This window comes from Dendrobium catenatum, unplaced genomic scaffold (assembly GCF_001605985.2).
Source record: "Dendrobium catenatum unplaced genomic scaffold, ASM160598v2 fragScaff_scaffold_218, whole genome shotgun sequence".
Classification (NCBI taxonomy): domain Eukaryota; kingdom Viridiplantae; phylum Streptophyta; class Magnoliopsida; order Asparagales; family Orchidaceae; genus Dendrobium; species Dendrobium catenatum.
In genome coordinates this window covers 156,221-181,082 of record NW_021318680.1, presented here as the reverse complement: position 1 = coordinate 181,082, position 24,862 = coordinate 156,221, and the positions used below count along the sequence as shown (strand labels likewise).

Here is a 24,862-nt window from a genome sequence, read left to right as displayed (position 1 = left end):
AACCACTTGGCCCACAACTGGGTGTCTCTAACACAAAGCATCGTAGGTATGTCTCCAAGCTCCTATTGATCACCTATATCTGACCATCTGTCTGAGGGTGGTAGGCGGTGCTCCTCTTCAGTATTGTCGCCTGCAATCTGAAAAACTCCCTGGATAAATGGTTGAGAAACACCTTATCCCTATCAAATACTATAGACTTCGGTACTCTGTGTAGTCTGACCACTTCCCTGATGAAAGTTGAAGCCACTATTACTACTATGTATGGATGTCGTAGGGGAATGAAATGGGGATACTTGCTAAATTTGTTTACTACCACTAGAATCACTTGAACCCTTCTGATCGAGGTAATCAATCTATGAAGTCCATGGATAGCTCCTCCCATATTCGACCTGGTAGAGCTAAAGGCTAATGTAATCCTCCTTGAGACAGGGCCATATGCTTCTTCCTCTGACAGATCTCACACCTAGTTACCATCTCCCCCACATCCTTATGTATCCATTTCCAATATAATTCTAAGGCAGTCTCTTGTATGTCTTCTGCACTCCTAAATGACCCCCAACAGCGCTCCCATGGAACTTCTGGAGAAAGCGTAGAATATGTACTAATATCCTACGCATCACAAATTTCCCCTGATAAAGAAGCCTCTCACCCTCCAACGAATACCTTGGGTGGCAACTCCCCTTCTTCAACAAATCATCACTAATCTTCCCCAACTCCTCATCCCATGCACTCTCCTCCTTAATGGCCTCCCAATCCAGCACCAATGGGATCAACACTACAATCGCATGTAACTTCCCCATACATCTGGACAATGCATCTGCCGCCTTATTCTTCATTTCTGACCTATACTGGATTTCAAAGTCATACCCCTACAACTTTGACAGTCATCTCTGGTGCTCCTCAGTCATCATCCTCTTCTCTAAAAAGTACTTCAAGCTCCACTGATCTGTCATGACGATGAAATATCGGCCTAATAAGTAGGTTCGCCACATCTGGATGGCTGACACAATAGCCATTAATTTTCTCTCATAGATTGATTTCAGCCTGACCCTAGCTAAAATAGACGATGGGTCGACCATTCTGTATGAGTACTGCTCACAATCCATACCCTAAGGCATTTATCTTTACGATGAAGACCTGAGTGAAATCTGGTAGTGCCAAGACCGTTACAGCAGTAATGGCCTTCTTCAAGCTCTCAAAAGTTGTTGTGGCCGCCTCCCCCCATAAGAAATCATCCTTCTTCAATTGCTCTATGTGATGGCGTTGCACCCCTTCACAAACCTTCTGTAGTATCCTATCAATCCTAAGAATTCCCACAACTCCCTAAGATTCTTAGGCACTGGCCAGCTTAACATAGCTTCAATTTTCGGCTGATCCGCCACCACCCCATCCTTAGACACGATATGCCCCAAATACTCAACACTAGCCTGGGCAAAACAACACTTTTTAAGGTTGGCCCTGGGTTGGTGCTTCTGTAATAGCTCTAACACCCTCCTCAAGTGCTCCCAGTAATACTCCTCTAGTCTGCTGTAAACCAAGATATCATTAAAGAACACCAACACAAATCACCTGAGATAGGGCTTGAAAACTTTGTTCATGAGGGACTAAAAAATGGTTGGGGCGTTAGTGAGGCCAAAAGGCATTACTAGAAACTCTCAATGGCCTTCATGAGTTTTGAAAGTAGTCTTTAACACATCCTCCCCTTTCATCTTGATTTGATGGTATTCTAACTTCAAATTTATCTCGGTGAAGATAACTGCTCCAATCAACTCATCCAACAGGTTATCTATCACTGGGATAGAAAACTTATCTGACATAGTTTCTTTAATCACTACCATGTAGTCTAGACAAAACCTCCACCTCCCATCTTTCTTTCTAACAAGTAACACTGGGCTAGAAAAAGAGCTAACACTGGGTCTGATAATCTCTGCTTCCAGCATCTCTCTAATCAAGTTCTCAATCTCATCCTTCTAAAATTAAGAATAATGGTAAGGCCTAATGCTGATGTGTGACACACCTTCCTTCAAAGTAATAGCATGCTCCTGCTCCCTTGGTGGTGAAAATCCCTGAGGTAGCTAAGAAAACCTCACTGAATTACTGAATCAATGGTTGTACTGAAAGAGGAATCTCCCCTCCCTCCTCCAGTCTGATCCCCTCCAACCTGTGTAGTTCTACCAAATAACCTTCCCCCACCTCCTATATGCTCCTCACCAATGGCTTTAGAGAGCCCTGCATCTCCCCGTATCACTACTCTTCTCCCCTTCACCACGAGCTCCATCGTCAATGCCCCTCAGTTGACTTTGGTGTCTCCCAAGGTCTACAAACACTTCATCCCCATAATGACATCAATGTTCCCTAACTCCAATGGGACAAAATCCTCCATCACTTGAACCCCTATGTACTCAACACTACTCTACAGATCCCCTGGCCCATCTCTATCTTCCTCGTACCCATCATTACTCCATAACGTCCTGAATCCACTAATTTCACCCCCAATTGGTTCACAACCTGGTTGGAGATAAAATTATGGGTAACCCCACTGTAAATCAACACCACCACCTCCCTGTCTGCTTTTTCTCCCTTCACCTTCATGGTATGATTCAGAGTGAATCATACTACTGAGTTCAGGGAGACCTCCGCCATATCGAAATGTAGCTTGTCCTCCATCTCTCCCTCTAGTCCTCTACCCACTCTCACGTCACTCTTAAGCTACCTCGTAATCACAGATAGTGAAAACCTGAAGAATTTGATCCCTACACCTATGCCCTAGAGTATACATCTCATCATACTTAAAATATAGTTCATTCGCCCTCTTCTCCTATATCTCCCTCTCCGTCAACCTTATGAAGTTTCCTCCACTTCCTCCTCCAACTAGCTTCTCCCTGGGAACCTCAATGAAAACTATTTGCTGCAAGACCCTTGGGTGCTAGAAGAGTAGTAATCATTCTGTAAGAGGCCCCTGAACTGCTGCCCTTGGCTCCCCTCTCTTGATACTTTTGATCTTCAATCAACTGTGTCAGCTCCATTGCCACTCCCAAATCACGAGGCCTCATGACTCTCACTGCAGCTCTGATCTCGGATTTGAGTCCCTTCATGAAGTTACCCTTCAAAATAGTCTCTAATAGTTACTCCACTTGACTAGCCAAGTTCTCAAATCTCTCGCGGTAGTTTGTCCCTGATCCTTTCTGCACAAGTGTAAAGAACCGCTCATAAAAGTCCCCTCGCCTTCCAGTTCGGGAACATTCCAATAAGAATTCCTTAAATTCCCTCAAACTCCATATGGGTCTCCTCTGATCCCTCCACTGGTACCAAGACAATGTCTTTCCCTCAAAAAATAAGCTTGTTGCTGTTAGCTTTTCCTCCTCCGTCAGCCCATTGACGGCGAAATACCTCTACACCTTGTAGATCCACCCGTGTGCGTCTTCCCCTTCAAAAATGGGTATCTTCAATTTCCTCACCTTAGGATCTCCCCCGTTTCCCCATATTCCTCCATAATTTCCCCTTTCTCAAGTGCTTGACTCTCCCCAAGTCTCCTGATCCTCCCTTCCCCGCTTGTACCCAAACCCTTCTTCATTTTCTCCTCTCATTCCTTCAAAATCAGCACCCCTCCAATTATAATCCTCTCTTTTCTTTCCCAACCAACACCCTTTGATTCACGCCCACCATAACCAAGCCTCTCCACACCTTCCACTTCTCTCCTCCATGATTTCTACCTTACTATACCTCCTACAAAATTCAGAATTCGTCCTTCTCCCCACCGGTCCTTTTGCCTTCGATGTTGCCGTTTGAACTTGATTTCCCAATATCTTCTTCACCATCTCATGAAGATTGGAAACCTTATCTTCCATATATGAAATTTTGTCTTCTACCAGTGCTTTCATTTGGCTCATCTCCCCTTCTAGGCGTTCCTCCAATGCATCTACCTTCTTGGCCGCCATCAATACCCAAAATTTTTGTAGGTTCAAAAAATTTGGATATTGACAAAAAAGCAGCAAAAAATCTCTTCCTCCGGCCAAAAACAGCCGTTGATTTTCCATAAAACAACCCACAAATAGTCCCAAAATATACTTTGATACCAATTTGTTAGGAAATACTTGAAAATTTCAAGCAAACCCTAACAAAAGAGACAAAAACAGCGAGAAAAACTCCGTAATTTGAATGAGAAAAATAGCAATTTTATTGCAATGGTTAAACTAACGAAAGAAGAAAAGTAAAGTACAATTGATCCTCAATTCGAGAGGAGGATCGCTCTCTCCCAATCCCTAAACAAAGCTAGAGCCCAAGACTCCAAGAACTCAAGACACCAAATCAGACACAAATCATGCATAACCCCAATCCTAAACACCCCTTCCTATTTAATACATTAATTCAAACCCCTAATTCAAAATTTCCCTCCATACATGACATTCTGCAATCTGTATGGATCGCAACACAGGTGCAAATTTGACTGCCTTCTAATGCATCCCAGTACCTACCAATTTGATGTTACATTTACCAATATTCATGCGCCTGATACAACGAACAATGATTACTTGTAAATCATATTTCTACATCAAGTGGAATTTGTCTATACTGCTCATAAGCCAAAAAGTAAACCCATTCACTGAAGAGTTACATAAGAAACGAACAAAAATTCAAAGACCTACTGTATGTAACCAACAGATGTAGTGAAAGAGAGACTAATAAGGATCCCTAAGGCCATAGTGATCCTCCCAGATCAATTTAACAAAAATCACGCCTTTTTTTACAAAATACCCGGCCCGAGAAGTCAAGAATGTTCCCTCGTAGCTTTAATATGACCCATTTTTTATCAAGCAAAAGGATTAAAACAATATGTCAAATTTGCACGTCTTTAACCAAAAAAGAACAAAATGATCCAAAAATCCAATCCAAAACCATGAAAACGGACCAGCTGACGTTCCGCCCAAGTAATGTTTTAGGAAATATCTGAAAAAATAAGCACAACATTGCATATAGGATCAAAGGAAGTCATTCGGCTCGGTGAAAGAACAAGCACAGTTATTAATGAAGTTGATCTAGGGATTCTTAAAGGGAAATACTTGATCATTTGAAGAAGTGCTAAGCTCTCCTCTGCCGAATTGGAACAAAAACCGCAGCTGTAGCTTTGAGGGTAGCAATTTGAGTGGGCGTTGCACAGGACCGAGAGTGCAGGGGTAGGACCGCGTTGCGCGGATTGTGCAACCGAAAACGTAGATAAAAAGCAACTCGCTCGCTATCGGCCTTTTTGATTGGGTTGTTGATCATGTAAAATGAAATTTTAGAAACAAATATTTAAAAAAATGAGTTTTAAAAAAGTTGTTTCAATAATAAATTTTGTTTGAGTAATACTCTTTTTAAGTTCTTGCGAGTAGATATTAATTGTTTGCTTAAGTTTTCAGCCTTAGCAATTTGATAATAAAAGATTAAATTATCCATTTTTGAAATTTAATTATATAAAAATATTTTTTATTATTTTAAAAAGTAAATTTTATATGATATGTATGTATGCATAAAATAAATAATTTGATAATACAAGACTAATAAATTATCTATTTTCTGAAATTTAATTATATAAATTTTTTTTTATTATTTTAAAAAGTAAATTTTATATGATATGTATGTATGCATAAAATAAATAATATATATTTTTTGATTGATTTTTTTAAGCAGAAGACAATAAATCACTAAAATCTTCCTGCAATCATATAATCATAGTTCAATGATAGGGGCTATGGAGTGCAATTTTGAATTATTAAATGTGTAAGGCACTAGCTCCCCTAAATAATGCTTAGATTTTCTTTGATATATAAAAAAAGTAATAAATCCCACTTAATATATGTAAGCATACATATCTAATCAAGTAATAAAGTGATAGAGTAGAGTATTAGACTCACGAGGAAGTATGCTTTCTAGTAATCAACTACTATTGTTTACTCTAATTGCTAAATTATCCTACTAAAATAAAAATGTTGGTTGTGCAGATTCAATCATTGAATATAAATAGTAAAAATAACAAATACAATATTTAGATAAAGTGTTGTGAATTGATGAATGTAAATTGTATATCATTCCTATTTAAACTCTTATTTATAATGTGACTCAGAGCATATGTATCCCTAGATCTCTATCGAGCTTGTAGGAGTAAAAAAATATATGCTAACCTCCTATAGTTATATCATCTCCTTAAGAACCTAGTATATTTTGCATGATATATCTAGGTATGCGAATATATTATTTCAATATTATTGGTTGTTCTTACATTCCTTCGTCGATGCTATACATAACACAAAATTTTAACTATATATATGATCACTATGTGCATTAACTTTATAGTATAAGAATCTTCAGAGTACTTAATATATTCTCTACATCATAAATTCAAAACTAAAGAACTAGTTAAATATTAAAGTAAAGATAAGAAAACTTATTTTTATTTGAATCATGGAAGAATAAAAATACAAGAGAGTGATATTACCAGGAAGGATTAATATATCTCATCCACACTCCTTTCTTAGTATACAAAGTTACTCAAACAAATACTGATTAAACACTCTAATGATTATATCTAACACTTCTCTAGTCTCTCTTAGAATTGACTCTAAGAGATACTAAAGAATTACTTCAAAAAGTACTAAAATTAAACAAGTAACTAAACTCCTTTAAAACTTAGCATCACTATTATTTATAAGATAACACAAAAATAGCATGTGGCACTACAATGCTTGAAAGAGTGGCGCACCACGATGCTTGAAAGAGTAGCACCACGGTGCCCTTGAAATAAATTAATGCTTTGGTACTGAAACTTCTACACCGCCAAGGTTCTTTCTAATTTGGAATAGTTGCTTAGTGAACATTTGTGTTGCTTTGCTGGCATATCGTGTCCTTTGAAGTTACAATATTATGCAATGTCATTGTTGACTTTTGAACGCTACATAACTTGATGGCAGATTTGGTGCCAAGGCATGATAGATAGTACCATCACGGTGCTTGAAGATAGTGAACATGGAACTACCATGCTGACCATTTTGATGCCATAGTGCTTCAAGATAGTAAACATGGTGCTTCCATGTCCAAGTGTAGTTCCTCGACAGTGTGAAATATGGCACTACAATGTTGAATTTTTAGATGTCATCGTACTATACTTTACTTTAGATTTTCTATCATTTTTGAGTTTTTTCTATAAACTAATAATTAAAACAACATATTTAAACTTATAAAAACATAGATAAAAATATAATATGGGAAATCAAAGACCACCAAAGGCTTAATGTTGGTTCAATGCATCATGATAGTGATTATGATCTTGATCAATGAGTTTGGGAAGGCTACCAAGGTAAAATTCCACACTATGTCATATTCAGTGACATAAGCTATAAATACTTGGGTTGCAAAGGAGGGTTCTAATAATGGGGGTTGGCCGGTAGTTGGGTGGAGTCTTGTGGAGATCTCTTTGGGGGGTTTGTGTACCTTTTGGTTTGGTTTATTTATAGATGTGGAGGGATTTTTTACATATGGGTAAGAAGAGGATGAGGAAGATGCGGGATTTTTTTCTATATCATATTTACACTGGGCTATATGGTGGATGAGCTTGTACTCAAGATAATCGACTTGTGTTTCAAGTCAATCAATCATAGTGCCCAAATTCTCTTCAAACCTATTACAATAGTTATTTAGGGCACCAAGCAATTTTTTGTAAACAATAGCCCAATCCTCACCTTGAGCTTGAGGGGGGTCTCAATGGGGAGAATATGGATGACCTTAAAGGGGAGAATGAGAGGTTTGGGTGGTCAATTCTTTTGGTTTTGGTGAGGGGATTTGGTGAGTTTGAGTAGTTCAAATTTTGGGGTTATCAATAACAATTATGTCAGCATTCAAATTATCTGCTACTTCCTGACTAACACCCTAGAGGATATGAAAAATCTGAACACAAATTAACAAAAATTAGAAAATCTCATTACTAAGAATATACCAAGGGCATTAAGAGTACATTCAAAGCGTAGCCAAAGCGCGGTAATAACACAGAGAAAGCACATCCGAAGCTTAGTGAAAGAATAGTTAATCGAATTCTTCACTGATCTTTCACAACACTCTTGTTGCGCTTTTACTGCGCTTTCACTGCCATTTCACTACGTTTTTTCTATAAGTGTTAAATATTATTTAAAAAATTATAAATCTTTGCAAAATTATTTAAAATTTTAAATGCAAATATAAATACATACCTACATTTCCTTCAAGGTAGCGAATAAATGTTTGGCATTCTTTGCGGAATAAAAAATATCTATGTTGCCCCCCATCTAAGAAAACATGGCCTTAAATTTTGGTACCTATTTGTATAAGAGATGTACTCTAGGAATTATATTTGCATTAGACAATGTAAAGTAGTATGAGGTTATGAATTATAAAAAAATATTTATAGTTTAAATTAAACTTAAATGAAATTAGGACTCACCAATAAAAGAGAAAGAAATCCATTAATATAACCAATGGCTTCTCCATAGCAATCTTGTTGGCAATCTTATTAAATATTTGGATAAAAATTTTCCTACTACCAGCCCAATTAATAGATGAAAATTCATCTACATTATTATGTATAGAAACCAAACTTCTTGGGGTTCTATTGGTATTGAGGGGAAAAAATAAATTGGAAACCAAAAACATTATAAAGCTTTTAACATAACAACTTCATCAGTTGATTTGTTTAGTTCCATCATTTTAGTTTTAATTTCAGTTGACAAAACTCCAGTAAGTGGCTCGGCCTGACATATGATCTCAACACCTCTGTTGGGCAAACTTGTAAGCAGTATTTGATTAATTGATTAAAAAATCTACATGGAGAAATTGAAGCATGCAAATTTTTTTTGTTAAATGGTGGGAACTTCAAGAACTAATGGATGTGCATAGTCCTCAAAGTGTCCTAAACATCTTTGAGAACTATTTCAACAAATGAGTCACAAATATTTCTGAAAGTTGAAACTTCGCAATGAGAAATAACGGACAAGATTAAGGAGCCATCTGCAATAAATAAATAAAAAATAATAATCAGAGAATAAGAAGAAAGCACAGTAAAAGCACAGCAAATGCTCAACAAAAACGCATGTAAAGTGCATCAAAAGAGTAGCGAAAGCACATGTAAAGCATAGTGAAAGCACATCAAAAATATAATAATGATGTACATAAATTAGAAATAATTATAATATGCAGTAAAATTACTAGGCCATTTCTACTTTTAAATGCAAAGGAGGCGAACTTTTGTTGCCCGCCTGGTCATGGAGAATGGAAATGTCAAATGACTGGAGAGAGTGAAAAATTAGAAATGTCAGATGAATAATGAAAAGAACATTGAAAGAGCATTAAAAGTATAGTTAAAACTTGCTTAGGTTGTTGTGCTTTGACTGCGCTTTACGTGCTCTGTGCTTTAACTGCTGCTAAACCTAAGGTAAAATACAGGTACAGCACATGAGGATATGAAAGATGAAAAGAAATGTTTACTTAATCAATATAGAAAATGAAACCATGAATGCAAAAACATAGTAAAGCCGCACATAAAATATAAGAAAAATAAGGGGAAAAAAATGAAAAGTATTAATACGCAGTAAAAGTGTAACAATGGCGCAACAATTTTTACCTATTTTTAAAAACAAAGTAGACAAACTTCTGCTACCCCCAATGGTCCTGGAGACTGAAAATGCCGAAGGTTTAGAAGAACAACTTCTGAAGAACCGAGCTAGACAAGAGAGAGAGAGAGAGAGTGAAAAATTAAAAATGTAGGGTGAAATCTAAAAAAACCCATTTCACGTCTTTTGAACTCCATTGAATTTTTAAGGGTCGGTCAGGTCGATCAGGTCGATCGGCCTAACAAGACATAAAACAAAGATAATATACAAAAAAAAAATCCACATGGCTCCACATATCTAGTTTTAATTAGAGTACGGACGTAGCGCTACGTCCAGTCATTGCACCAAATAGTTTTTAGGTGACCATATAGAGCCAAAATGTACTATCACATTTTTTACCTATTCTATAAATTGTATATATAACTAATATCATGCCAAATAATCCTAAAATTTATAATATTCTAATTACACAATTGCTTTAATATTATCAACTTGCAACTCTATTTTGTATGTTGATAAAAAATTTTGACTACCAACTAAAAGATCTTGCGTTCAAATCTTACCTATGTATATACCTAAATGATCCAAAATATAAATTATCAGCTTCGTTCAAATGAGAAATCCCATCGGTAAGGCCCAATAACTACTCCTAGTGCACGGACATACGACTATAAAAAAAATAATATTTTGCTTCAATTTTAAGCTTGTTTGATTCAATTCATGTACAGAAGCTAAGCTTAGCATGCAATTTCTATTTTGATATGAACCAAAAACCAAATAACTTCCAATATTCAAATGAATCTTAAGGGTTTTTTTTAGACTTTCAAGTCAATTAAGACAAACTCATACACACCACATATGCAAACTTCAAACTCAAAATATAATCAATATTGCGAACCAACAGATAAAGACTAGCTGCATAATGAATCTTTAGGTAGCTTGCAAAATTTCTAGCCCTACAAATTAAAATAAAAAAAATTAAGGAACAAAGAACTCAGAGCAAGCAAAGAGACCCAGCTTTAATGATCGCCGGAGCTAACCAATCAAAGGAAATTTTCCTGATGTGCACCTGTAGAGAGAAATATATCACATACCAACAATAAAGCCAGCCTAAGCAACTTATTGATTTAACAATATCTGTCCACATTAAGACGTCAACGGCAAACATCAAAAATACATATCAAGTAGCCATAACTTTAAACGTCTTGAGTAAAACAAAGATACCCTCTACAGCAGAATATTAACGAAGCGCAGCACAAGCTGACGGGACAACGAGCATTATAATAAACCATCTTTCCCGCTGTACGTCTGACAGCAACTTCGACGTTATAATAAACGGCTTCAATCCTGAAAATAAAATAAATAGAAAAATTTGTGGTTAATAGATAAATTCTCTTTCAGTGACACATAATTCTTAAATAAGCATCAGAAGATGTGCAAAATTCAGGTTTTCCAAAAATTGTTTCCAGTCATTTACAACAAAATAATCCAAAAGCAAATTATTAGAAGATATGACACTCTACCATTATAATTATTCTTCAAAAAATGATGCTGGTAGATCTTTAAGTCAATCGGACTCTTTGCCCCAAGAGCGAGGACTCTCATAAAAAAGAATAGTATTGTACACGATAATTTTTAGTTGTTTAAAAAATCAGAGCTAACCAAAGAGTTAGATATAGGAAATCAAAAAGTAACCAAAAACATGGACAAGATCGTTAGATATAGGAAATGCTAAAATTTACTCGAATAATGTACTTATCAAAAAGCATTACTTTCTTACTCTTCAATTTTGTACCCTTCCATTGGCAACATCCTATATAAAGAGCTTGAAATCATCATACTGTGTTCCTTGAATCCTCAGGAAATCATTCTCAATCTCAACAATCCATATCAAACCCAATAAGTTCTCAAAAATATTTCCCAAATCTCAGCAAAGCCTATCTCAATCTCAGGAAATTCTCATCTTATCTCGTACTCTCCTCACAGGAGCATGATATTTAGACTCAATCGATGATATAGACGCATGAAAATGTTTCAAATCAATCTCCCATTCTTCAAGTTTCGCACATTTTGAATGGCAACACCATGGCCATATATGTAGCATAACATTGGTATTATCATATTGAGTTGGGTCCTTGATCTCGAGAATCTTTCTCGGGCCGAGGAAGATCATGGAAATCCCACGTAAACCTCAAGCGAGTTTATCTCTATCTCAAGAATTTCATCTCTGATGTAACACTCCAAACAAGTGGTGGAAAGAACAATGGTGTAGTGTGAGTAGTTGATTTTGAGCAGGTCAGAAAAATGGGTTAATAAGGGGTTGTGGATGGAAAGAATGTATTATGTTACAGCTTAGCCCAAACCGTCCCAGGTGGGGCCGGTTCAGACCTATAGGAGGCGGGCCTCCTTTAATGCCCACCGCCTAAGCAAGTGCGCCCCCTCCTTGGGCAGAAATGAGAGAGAGAGAGAGAGAGAGAGAGAGAGAGAGAGAGAGAGAGAGAGAGGGGGTAGTTTAAGCATGAGGAGGACAATTTGAATTTGTTTTATATTAGGAAGCTTTTATTAGGAGGGAGGGTTTTTTTTTCTTCTTTTTTTTAGGAGGGAGGGTATTTAAAAGCATGAGAAGCTATGGTTAGGGTTAGGCTTTGATTGGTTTTCTCTTGTAGTTCCTTGGTGTCTTGGGCTCTAGATTCCTTTTCTAGAGACTGGGAGAGAACATTCCTCCTCTCGAATTAAGGATCGCTTGTATCTTGCTTGGTGTTTGTTTGGCTTTGATTCCCTTATTGCAATCCATCATTTTGGGACTGATTTCACCCAGATTTTTGCATTATTCTTGCCGTTCTCACCAATTAGTGATATGTTTGCTCGCGAACTCAAGTATTTCCTATCATAGTAGTGGAGAGCTTTAGATGTTAAGATGATGATGAAAATGGTGCTCTAGAGTTTGTGTTTAAGGATTGATGGTAATTTTGGGGAATGGATTGGAGGGTGGTAGGTTTTAGGCAGAATCTGGGTGTTGATGTTTAGGTTCCAAAACACTCAATAGGAAGTGTGCATAAAAACATAACAAAAAAAAGCACTAAAAAGGAAGAAAATTTTTTAATCTCTCATCAAAGAAAGATTATATATATACATTCACAAGTACCCATACCTGTTAAAAGCGAATGGCGCACCATGGCGCAAAGGTCCCCTTGGAGCCATGGCGCATAGCGCGCCATTTTGAACATAGCACAAACTATTTAAAAATTATAAAATAATAAGCATGAATATAAAATATCATTAAAAATGAAAAACAAGCTATCCAAGATACAAGAATTCACATTTAAAGTTCTCGCCCATTCCTCCTCTCCTATAGAGTCCAATGTCTCCCAATCAAAGAATGCACTCATGAAGAAAACGTATACAAAGCATGCACTCATGAAGAAGCAGACTAACACTAACAAATATTACTAAACATGATGAATACAATAATATGCCGGGCTGCCGGGGGTCCAAGGGGGTTCGACCTGCATGTACTGAGTGGTACCAAGCATGTAAATAGTGGTATCAGCATGTACCTAGCGGTAACGAGCATGTACTGAGCAGCACCGATCATGTAAATAGCAGTACTAAGCATGTACTTAGCAGTACCGAGCATGTACATAGTGGTACCGAGCATGTACCGAGCGGTACCGAGCATGTAAATAGCGGTACCGAGCATGTACTTAATGGTACCGAGCATGTACCTAGCGGTACCGAGCATGTGCCTAGCGGCACCGAGCATTTTTTTTTTAAATTTTAAGAGGTGGACGCCTCTAAACCATGGTTGCTAGTGAAACACTTCAAGTAGCAATCAATAAGAATCAAACATGTTAAGTTGTAAATTCTTGTAAAAAATATTCATAAGTATAATGAAATTTAAAAACAATTTGGCGCACTATTTTGTGCCATGCGCCATGGCTCACATGTGGCGCAAATAGCGTGCGCTATTTTAAACACATGCGCCTCGCCATGAACATGGCGTCGTAGGTGCGCCGTGCGCAAAACTAGCCCAGTGGTTAAGGGGAGCAACTCAAGCACAACTTGCTCAAGCCCACTATACGAGGGGGTTGGGGGGGGGGACGGCAAGCGGACAATTCATCATCTGCCACATAAGAAAATAACTACCATCATCACTCGCTCTCTTACAAAGTGGGCATCCTCACTCATACACACCAAGCTCAACTACAGGAATGCACCTACCCAAGGGATCCTTAGCTCATATTGACGCAACCAACCCAGATCTCTCCTTTCTTGCAACAACAGCTCACTCGCTTCTATCTTGTAAGGCGATCCAAGGCCTTTAACACAAGTCGAAGGCAATCTCAATTAGACCCCCAATCACAGGCTCCCTCATATCAGCACTTTCCCGAGCATAGTCTCCCTAGCATGCTCGTCAGAACCTACTTAACACTACTCAACTCGCCCCATAGGTAGATCATCAAATGTCATTCAACGCCGCCCCCTTGCTAGTCATGAGATGACACATGACAAGGGAAGTTTGTACTAAGATTCATTTTAGTCAATGTATTTTTATTCTTTTTTATGAAATATTTCTTGTAGCACTTGGATCCCTATAAAAAAAAGACGTGAAAAAAAGCATTTTGGATCTTTCATATCTTTTGGTATCTTGTTGACAAAGTGAGATTTTGAGCCCCCTGAGCATTTCTCTACAAATTTCTCTAGCAAAGTACTTTCTCTCCATTCTCACACAAGTTCCAAGTCACTCCTCACAGAGTTCGCCTGTTGATAAGATCGGATATCATCCACAGATATATTTGGATCCAATAATATCCAAAGTCACCAAACCAAGGATTAGGGATAACCACAAAGCTTTCCCTAAGGAGAAAGACAAGACTTCTCCAAATTATTACTATTGCACCATGTGCCCATTGCAGCAAATTTGACACTAAATGTTTGAAGAAGATGAAACATTACAAGGGAGGAAAAAAAAGCAACCGACTATTAAGCCTTTGCATGGAAACCTCATCTTTAATTTCATTTCTTGGAAACTCAAGGGTTGTTAACCACTGGTTTAATGTGTCTTAGTATCTGCAAGATCATGGCCAGCTATGCATGTGACTCGAGTTTGGATGACATGGCAAGGTGAGTGATACACCTTAGGTTTCACAAATTAGGGTTTGCCCTAATTTCTCCTCCAAAAGGAGAAATTTCTCCACCAAAACCAAATGAGAAACACTCACAAGAGGGTTGAGATGAAAAGTAAGAACCTTTGCATTAGAAAGCCAAGAGAAAACAAGATAAGTTTGTCCACTTCGAGAAGGACAAGATCTCCCACAAGAAAACCCTAGAAAAGCACAAGAAAAAGACTAGAGGAAGAAAAACTAGAAAGAGAATACACTTTTCATAATGCCCCAAAACTAAACCCTAATGACTCCCTTCATACTCTTTGAAAAATCCCTCCCATCCCCAAAATACCCCCACTTAAGTGGTGGGTCCCTTTGGTCCAGCCAGCCCGCCCCCTCCCCTTTTCTTCCGCCTATAGACCCGCACGGGTCCAGGCGCCGGTCCATCAGTGAGGTAGCTCAACTTCCATGTTGGACTAAAAGTTCAACTCACATTATATTTTATAATTTTGGCAATAAAAAGGTTGGACAAAGACCCTCGATCTTTATTCTGCATCAAACTGAGGGAAAACCACTACAAGATTACCTTGATCATTTCAAAAGAGCTACCTGCGAGGTCACCAATAATGATAAGAATCTAGCAAAGGCTGCCTTTACCATGAGTCGTTGCCCAAGCACCTTTAAGTTTTCCTTGGCCAAAAAATTGTGTATACCAAAAAGCTGTTGAGATCATCAATGCTAAACAAATGGTATGAAACAAGCAAGTTGGGTCCAAATCAAAATCCGATGTTAAGAAGGGTTGAGGATCAAAAGGTCATCCAGGCTTAGGATATCCCAAGAAGTTTAGAAAGATTAACTTTTCTCGTCAAGGCACAAGCCATCCTTGAGCATCAACCTAGGTGGTATTGCAATAAGGAAGAAAAAAATAAAATTCATAGTTGAAATCCAAGAAGCGATCAAGGCCACGATTCGAAAGCTGCTGAAAGCCAATTTCTTTAGTGAAGTTCAATATCCATGCTAGATCTCATGGTTAATAATGCCGACAAGAGTTAGAGGACGTGTGTAAACATTAAAAAGGTCAACTATGCATGCCCCTATACATCAATGCCCTGGTCAACTTTGTTTTTGGCATCAACAAACTTAATTTCTTCGATGCTATGTTGGGCTACTACCAAATAAAAATACACCTTCAGAAAAAGGAGAAGACCCTCTTTCTACCACAATATTATGTCTTTTAGTCACAAAATACCAATAGCACAAAATAGCATTCACCATGACACGATGTAATGCGATGCACCCTCGTTGTCACTTTCTTTAAATAGCACATCCTCGACACCATTTGCTTGATGCAACATAGAAGGTGAAAATAATGCATGCAAAGGCAATGGCACAACATAAATATCATATACTTGCACTATGTTAATTTTTATGATTTAGCATTTAAATTAATATTTATTTATGTTTATTAATTCATAATTTATGCAAATAGTAAATAGTAACTAAGGCATATACGATATCGTTCCCGGTTCAAGCCATCATGTGCCCTAGCATGTTGTCTCCCTCACACTTCTCATCTTGGCAACTCATCTTGAATTCGAACTGAGCAAGCATCTCATATCTGGCATCAATCAGCGTCTCATATCCGGGTTCGAACATATGGCTAGTATTTTACTTCGAGAAGAGAAACTACGGCAACTGTCTCATCACTACCATAGTTCAAAAATGCTAAAGCTTGCACTAGTTACCTCAAATATATGAAAGATGAAATTCATGATTCTTTAAAAAAATATAAAAAGAAAGTTAAGAGACAAAATTAATAAAATGTCACATCTCAATATTGATGCAAGTGATTATTTGATTTAATGTTGGATGGTGATTTATTATATGTTGAAACATCTAAAAGATACAAGATAGCAAAATCTAATTTCATCACATGTCAATATTGATGAAAGTAAAAAGACCAAATTAATAATGTAGAACTCATGGATGAAGCAGGTTTTTGTCAAGGCAGGGAGAGTGATGTAGGAGCTAAGACCGGCCTTCCTATTGTTTCGGTCCAGCTCACAGCTGAACCGATAGCTAGAAACGCATATCCCCAACTTTTTGGTTCGGTTCAGTAGAAATAAAAGAGGCACGCAAATTCCGGTTTGGTTTATTTTCTCTTTTAGAATCTAAATTGTAGATCTTATATAAGAAACTAATTGCTCTTTAGAGAGGGAAGTGAATTGGAGAGCAAATGTATTTTCAGCCAAAGTTAAAGTTCTGTATCTTGGGTTTGCAACCAAGTTGATGCAATTATATTTTGGTTTATTTTATTTTGATGTAATTTGAACAATTTTAGTTGTGTTTTATATATTTTTTTAGGCTATCCTATGATGGAAAGCATCCAATGATCATGGTAAGAAGTGCTTGGGCATGGCAAGGTTGGGTTTGCTTGCATTTGGGTCCTTCTTGTCCTTGGGCTGCTTGCTATTCTCAGTTTGGCGCCTTGGTTGTTCTCGGGTGGGCTTTGGCTGCTAGGTTTTGAGCTTAAAAAGTTGGGTTCTAGTTGGTGCTAGCTCATTAATGTTTGAGCTGAAGTTTATCTCATTATTTGGAGGAGTAATTGCACTTCCTAGCTCATTAAATCATAAAGGTATGTGGATTGGAGCTTGTCTCTCCCTATTCTTGTGTCTCTTTGGTTTCTTCCTAGTGAGTCAATGCTATGAGCTGGTTGTCTTATCGTTTCTTCTCCCTGGTTTCTTTCCCATGAACCCTCTGCCCCGTTTCCTTTCTTGGCTCCTCGGGTCCCTCTCTGGCTACTTTCCCGTGGCTTGCTGGCTGGGTTTCTCATGGCTTTGCTTCATGTTTTGTGTGCAGGATTTGGGGGCTGCTGTGGTATCTTTTGGCCTTTCATTTCCCCAAACCTGAGGGTTTCTTCTCTTGGAAAAGCTTGAGAGCTTGTTCCACCCCCCCTTTCCTTCTCTCTATTTCGTCTTGGCTTCTAACCTGTTCTTCTCTACGCAAGTTCCACTCCACATGTATCCTTCTTCTTGAGCTCTTGGAAGTTGTTTGTTCGCTGATTTTTGGAGACATTTGCCGGAAGAGTTTGGTAGAACGTTGGACCCTTTTGTAGTGGTGAACCCTCGGTTTGCAAGCCTAAGCACTATTTTCATATATTTTCCTACTCTCGTTGCATGTGAGGAAACTGCTCGACGGTTGTTCTGAGGATAGCATTTTTATGTTATAATTTTGTTTCATTTGATTTGACTTTTCGTTTATCTGGATGTTTGTTTGGATGTTTGCAAGCTAAAGTGAATCGAGTTTGGTTTCATTGTCCTTGTGTTCTCCAACTGGGTAGTGTCTTATTTACAAACCCATCTGCCTTCCAAAATTTACCTCGGAACTTAATTCGTTAAAACTCCCTCGCCGAATAAAAAAAAACGAGCGGCGGGGAGGCCGAGGCCGAATTTTCGGAGCCCACAATTGTCCTTGTGTTCTCCAACTTGGCTTTGTTGATGCATATTTTCGTATCGACCCGACCCCGATCAATCCCGACTAGGCTCGATCGACCCAATCAAATGTCGTCAAAGCAAAATCAGCCCAAATTAAGCCTCGATTTAATTAAATTAAATCCAATTTAATTTAATTAAAATCAAATCAATCCAAATCAAACCCCGTCGAGCGTCGTCGAGCCCAATTCGAACGCAATTCAACGAAATTCGGTGTCGTTTCAAGTTTAATTTCGCAAAATTAACTTGATAGGACCCAAACCGACCCAAATCGGTATGAATTGAGTCCAATTTGGGCTTAATTTCAGCCCCAATTGATTGATTTAGGCTAAATCAAATACCTAAATTTGAAATCAAAATGGAGGGCTCAGATTTCTTGTAGAATTCTGCCCTAAATCCCTCGTTTCGCACGTGAGAGGCCGGGTTGGTTCATTTGGGCGGCACTGGCTGCTCTTACAGTCTCCAAGAAAGCGGAAAGAAGAGATTGGGCTCTCCCGTTCTCTGGCTTCCGTCCCAGTCAGAGCGGAAGGGGGAGAGGGAGCCTAAAGCTCCCGTTTTTGCTGCCGTCAGTCCCAAACAAAGAGCGGGAGAGGCTCTCCCAGGTGAGTGTGGAGGAGAGGAAGGGGGGGGGGGATTCCGCCCCCTTTGCTTGCTGTCTCCTGGAGGAAGAGAGGAAGGAGTGGCCCTAGCAGACGTCAAGCCTTCATGGTCAGCCGTTTCGTCGCTGTTATCCTCTCCCTATCTCAAAATCTGGAACAAGAACTGCTGTAGTTCTTTTATGCTGCCTCTAGGAAGAAGGTAGGAAGCCTCTACTTCCTTCCAAACCATCTCCGGCGACCTCAAAACAGTGCAAATTGCTGTTTGGAACATTTGGACAGCAAGCAACCACTTCCAAAAGCTGTTGGAAGTTTCCAAACATCAAGGAGAGTCTTTGGAGCAGCTTGGACAGTAAAGGAAGCTTCCAAACAGCAGCTTGGAGCCTTCAAAATGCCTTGGATAGCAAGCGACGGCCTCCGAGAGCATCCAAACAGCGAAAACTGCTGTCCGGAGCAGTTTGGACAGCAAATCCACCCTCCGGAAAGGCTTGGACAGCAACGGCGACATCCGGAAAGGCTTGGACAGCAGTCTTCCTCCTGGGAAAGTCTTGGACAGCAACTTGGAGCCTTCAAAGGAGCTTGGACAACATTTGGAGCTCGGTTTGGAGCGCTAGGACAACCCGGGTGAGATAAAACCCTAAAACTTAGTGAAACCTAGGGTCCCCCAAGGCCAATGTTTGTGTAGTTGACGTCCCCAAGCCCTAGGTCACTTAAAAACTTAAATTTATGCTTACCCGAAATCCTATGATCGCTGTCCTCTTTGTAAACTTGGGGAAATCTGGTGATTTTTGCCAAGTTATTCTCATGTGAGAGCCAAAAAGGAAATGGCGATGCGCGTAGGGTTGTTGGATTGGTATCCAACGCTCTCCAAATGCATGTAATAGCACTCATGTTGTGCCCAATCCGTCACCTACTATCATGCCCTAGGGTAGATGCTATCATTTGACCTCAAAGTCAATGATAACGCATAGGTTTAGATTGTCACTAGTTGCATGCACTTCTCATTTAAATACATTGTCATGACAAAGTTGACACCCAAATTTAGGAGAGTTTGCATACATTGAATTGATAATATCTAGAGTTTTGTTTAATACATGTGTTGAGTTCAATTGATTTGGACTTTCTAGTCGTTGTGAGACAGACTTTCAAGGGACTATATAACAAATCTCAAAACATAAAGAATCAAATAAGCTTATATCTTGTACCATACAAAACTTAGAGCAAGGAATAGCAATCTTAAAACTCATCCATAAGTTGCATGCACCCTTCTTTCAAGTATGAGTCATGGAAAAAATTATTTAGGAGTTGCAAGAAGTGTGCATACATTGAATTATGAACTCTAGTGAGATTTTGTGAGTGCTTGAATATAAATTTAATCAACTATTGAAAATCAAATCATTGTGAGGTCTCCCATAGACTTTCCAAAGTCTATGTTGTAGATCCCACAAAATATATTGTTGGTTAAGTTTATGTACGACATTTTACAAAATAAATACTTGATTGCTTTCAATGATCAAAATTCCCTAATTTGGATAATCATCTACACATGCATGCACTCCTAGGTTCTTCTTAGATCATACCAAATTGATCTTAAATCTCCTAGAAGCCATAGGGATCGATCTCTCCTGTCCAAGTTTCTAAATCATGCCAAAATTGGTTTAGAAACGTCTCCTAAAACCTTGGGAAATCAATTCTTCCCTCTCTTATTTGAGTCCAAAACACTCTAAAAGATGTAGGGGAATTCTCTTCCTCATGCACATCTCCTTCCAAGTTTGATGCTTAGAACTTTCTCAAAGTTCTAAGCTCTATATTGCATGAGTTCCAACGAGTATAAAGAACTTGCTTTCAAGCACTCTTTTCCCTTCATGTGAAATATTTTGGAGCCTCTCCAAAGCTCCAAATGTTCTATCACATGAATCTTCAAGATTTTAGGACCAAATCCTAAGTCCAATCCTTTCTTTGTTAAGATATGAAATTAACAAATGAATCATCCTCCCCCATGTACAATGCATGGGGCGTTCTCAAAGCCCCAAGTGTTGGAGTGCATGAATTATTTGAAACTTGGAACCAAATCCCAAGTTCTCCAATCCTCGTTGTTGGAATATAAAACCAACAAATCTCTTCTCATGCAAGATATTCTAAGACTCCTCAAGCCTTTAAGCATATCATTGCATGAGTCCTTTCAACTTTAGGACCAAATCCTGTGTTATCCCCCCCCTTTGTTTGTTGAAATGCAAAGTCAACAAACAAATGTCCATTCTCCCTTCATGTATAGTAATTTGAAGCATCTCCTAAACTTCTACTTACTATTACATGGGGTTATTGAACTTAGAACCAAACTCTAAGTTCTTTCTCTCAATTTGTTTGAACTTGAGTTTAACAATTGAACATCCCGCTTAGACTTAGGACCTAAATCCTAGTCTTTCTTCTCCATTCACTTAACCTAAATTAAGTGAATGATCATCTCTCTTTGAATACCATATATTCAAAGAACATCCATGAAATTTTGTAACCTTCAAGTTACATATCCTCGCTTCAACCCCAAAGTTGTAGGGAGTTTATCAATTTCTTTATTCGTTGGAACTCAAAACCAATGACCGATCTCTCGGTCTTAGGATTCAAATCCTAATTCCCCTTCTCCTACGACTTAAAAATGTAGGAGAATATCTAATTCTCCTCATGCTTTGTATCGTGGATTTCCTCAAAATCCTAAATACATCATGTTGTAAAGCACTCGAGCTTGAGATCAAACCTTGAGCTCTTCCCTTTCATTTGCTTAGGTATATATTAGGCAAGTGAACATCTCTTTTGAGCATCAAATGTTCAAAGGATTTCTATGATTTGCAACCTCTAAGTTGCGTTTCCCTCTCTCTTTCCTACAAGCCAACATTGTAGGAGAACATCCAAATCCACCTTCATGCTCTCAAACCCAAGTTGGGAGGATGAATTCCCCTATTTGAACTCCAAATGTTCAAAGAGGTTTTAGAAGCTTGCAACCCAAAGTTGCATCTTCTCTTCTCCTTTCTACAACTCAAAAATTGTATGAAAGTCTCATTCACTCAACTCATGTTGAGTGAATCAATCTTGTTCCAAATCACCTATTTGTTGAATCAAAATCAACAAGTAGTCCAATCCAAAGTCATTTATTTGTTGAACCAAATTCAACAAATAATCCCATATCAAGCAAAGGAGAAACTCCTAGCTTTCTTCCATTCTCCCAACCCAAATTAGGTGAATGAGTTCCCCTCTTTGGATATTCGGAAGTCCAAAGAATCCTTGATGTGTAGGCCAAAATTACACATCATTCTCTTATGTTTGCTTAATCCAAATTTAACAAATTAAATACCCATCATTAAACATAAAAGTTTAATGATAATCCATCTTGATTTGTAAACCAAAAATTACAAATCTTTCTCACCTATTGAGCTAAATTCATTAAGTGACTCAACGTTATTTGCCTAATCCAAATTAAGCAAATGAAACCCAACTCCTTGAATACAAAAATTCAAGGAGATATCCTTTTGATTCATAGCCTCAAAGCTACTAATCTTCCCTAACTTCTATAGGTTCCTAAGGCCTTAGAAGATATCATATCCTAGCCCAAAAGCTATAAGTTCCCAACTCTCCTCCAACTCCAAAGTTGTGGGAGATTTCCCCTAACTTCCAGCCGGTCCAGGCGGGACCGGCTCAGGCACGAACAGGGCGGAAAAACTTCCGCCCGCTGGGATGCCGAGCGAGCCGCACGGCGTGCGGGAGCCAAATTAAAAAGAAATTTTGGGGAGTTAAGAAGGAAATTTGAATGTAGGGACTGTTTAGGGAATTCCTTTTGATTTGTATGCATTAAATAGTTGTTTTTTCTAGAGTTTGAGTATCTTGAATTTGGCTGAAATTTGAGATCTCTTAGATTTAGGTTTTCTTTGGGCTCTAGCGGCGTCTAGAGATTTTGGAGAGATTGATCCTCCTCTCGAATTGAGGATCAATTGTATCTTTGTTGTTTTCTTCTTCTACTAATGGAATACAAATCTTGCTTTGAGTTTTCTTTCCAATTTCCTCTGAAATCTGCTGTTAAACTGCTGTAAACAGCAGTCCAATCACTGTTTTCGCTGTTTTTCAAAAGATCTACAAGGGTTTCCTATCAAATTCCTCCACATGTAACCCAAAAGCTATATGTTGAACACCTTTCTTAGACTCAAAATCTAAGTAATCTCTTTCATTCAATCCAAATTAAGTGATTTCTCTTATGACATTTAAAATGTTAAACACATAGATGTCCCTTAGGAATTATCTAATTTGTTGAAGTTCATCCTACTCTATTGGATGAATTTCACCAAGTCCTAAGTGCAACCCCTTAGGCATGTCTATCTTACCCTATTAGACAGACACTTTCCTTATCCAAACATTAAGAGAACTCCAAAACACCTAAAAATCACTTAGGTTCCTTTTGATACAATGATCAATCATCTCTCCCAAAAGGTGGGATGCCTACATCATTGTATCTTAGGATTCATAAGTAATAAGCTTACCCAAAAGCAAGCAATGGTTACTTTATGGGTTCTTCATAAACCTTCTAAATATGAAACTTTTAAAAATCAAATAAAATCTTTAAGTCACAAATAACTTAAAGTGAAACCACCCTTGGATAAAGATTAAACATCTTCATTCCAAAATAAAACCAAACACTCTTAGTGTAATATGCTACACAAGCCTCACACACTTAGGTGCATAGCCCCATAAGCATGTTAGGACTAGGATTTTTCCTTTTGTGCGTATATGATTTATGATTTGGTGTGATTACCCTTGGATTGTCTGTGTTGTGGGCACTTGCCCTTAAATGGATAGTGTAGAAATATATATGTTCTTCTTGTAGGTGGCCATATTTAAAAGGAGGGAGTTCATAAATAATAAATTACTTGCATGACAAGTGCTGCTTAAAACCCCCCAAAAGATGTGACCAATAGGATAAAAGCAGATGCAGCACTCTAAGTGTTAGATAAATTTTGGATGCGATTATTATATAAACTACTTCTAACTCTATTTTGCAGGCTTGAGTCTTTTACATTTTCTAAATATATTTGATATAAGTATGATGTAAAACTTGTGGGGGTCTAGATCAAAAGAAGATGAACCAAATGGATGTATCTGTGGAAGGTAATGGCCTGAGGTTTACTTGGAAGATAAAGGTTCAAGACTCCACAAGTAGAGTCTGTAATAATTTGACTCTGGTTGTATAATGGCAGACAACTCAGCTGTCAAACATGTTTGTAATAACTTGGACTCTATTTACATTCCTTGTACTTTATTTATAAATAAAAGCATGTTTGATTGTTTACCTGATTGTGCAATAGAAATGCATCTTTTTCCTAAGTTTCTTTCCCTGCTTTTGCTTGGGTGTGGTCTGGACTGTTTGATGTGGTAGGCTCTTAGGACAAAAATAAGTTTTCTACCCAATAAAATGTAAGCAATCTAAAAAATCAAATTAAGCTCCATGTCTTTCAAATAAGAAAATTGCATGGCTCCCTTTCAAGGAGCTAAGCTTTCTAAAAATTTAAAATGAGCATGTATAGCTCAAGTGTGTTACATATAGAAAGCCCTCATTTAAGGACTAGATAACAAAAATCTTTCTTTTTGAGTCAGCATATACCTTCATACATAGGCATTTTGGCCTCAAAGCTAAGCTATAAGCCCTACCTTCCTAAATGAAATAGCCCTCCACTCTACATTTGCATTGAGACCAAAAGGCATGGTTTTAAAGTCGACTAGGTGGGTCTAGCTGGTAGTCATTTCCAGGCAAGACAGTAAATCGAGAAGTCGGGCAGGCTATGCCTCATGTGAGGTGTAGCTTATAAGTCCCTTTTGCATTCGTTAGACTTAGGTTCGAGGCACTACCTATCGGTAGTCCTCACCTTAGTTGTAGGGTCTGAGGCAATAGTTGATTTCAAATCACTATATAAGCCCTCACCTTTCAGGCAATTCCTCCAATAAGTGTTGTTGGAATGTAAGCCCCAACATTTTAATAAAAAATATCAACTTAAACAAAAGATTAGACTCCTAAAATG

General features: G+C 38.1%; 1 protein-coding gene across 6 annotated transcripts in view; it reads right to left on the bottom strand.

Moving 5' to 3' along the window:
• Positions 1-24,862, bottom strand: part of LOC110098281 (exonuclease DPD1, chloroplastic/mitochondrial) — a 68,489-nt gene that overhangs the window by 29,416 nt on the left and 14,211 nt on the right. The window contains exon 1 of one of the 6 annotated variants that reach the window (XM_020825056.2): positions 5,061-5,260. The exons of 3 other annotated variants lie outside the window; for them this stretch is intronic. In XM_020825056.2, coding sequence (XP_020680715.1) covers positions 5,061-5,068 — 8 coding nt within the window. In that variant the 5' untranslated portion in view covers positions 5,069-5,260. Of the gene's footprint in view, positions 1-5,060; positions 5,261-8,674; positions 9,013-10,700; positions 10,962-24,862 lie in introns of those variants that run through there. 2 more of the 6 variants (XM_028693034.1, XM_020825049.2) reach the window with 2 other exon arrangements.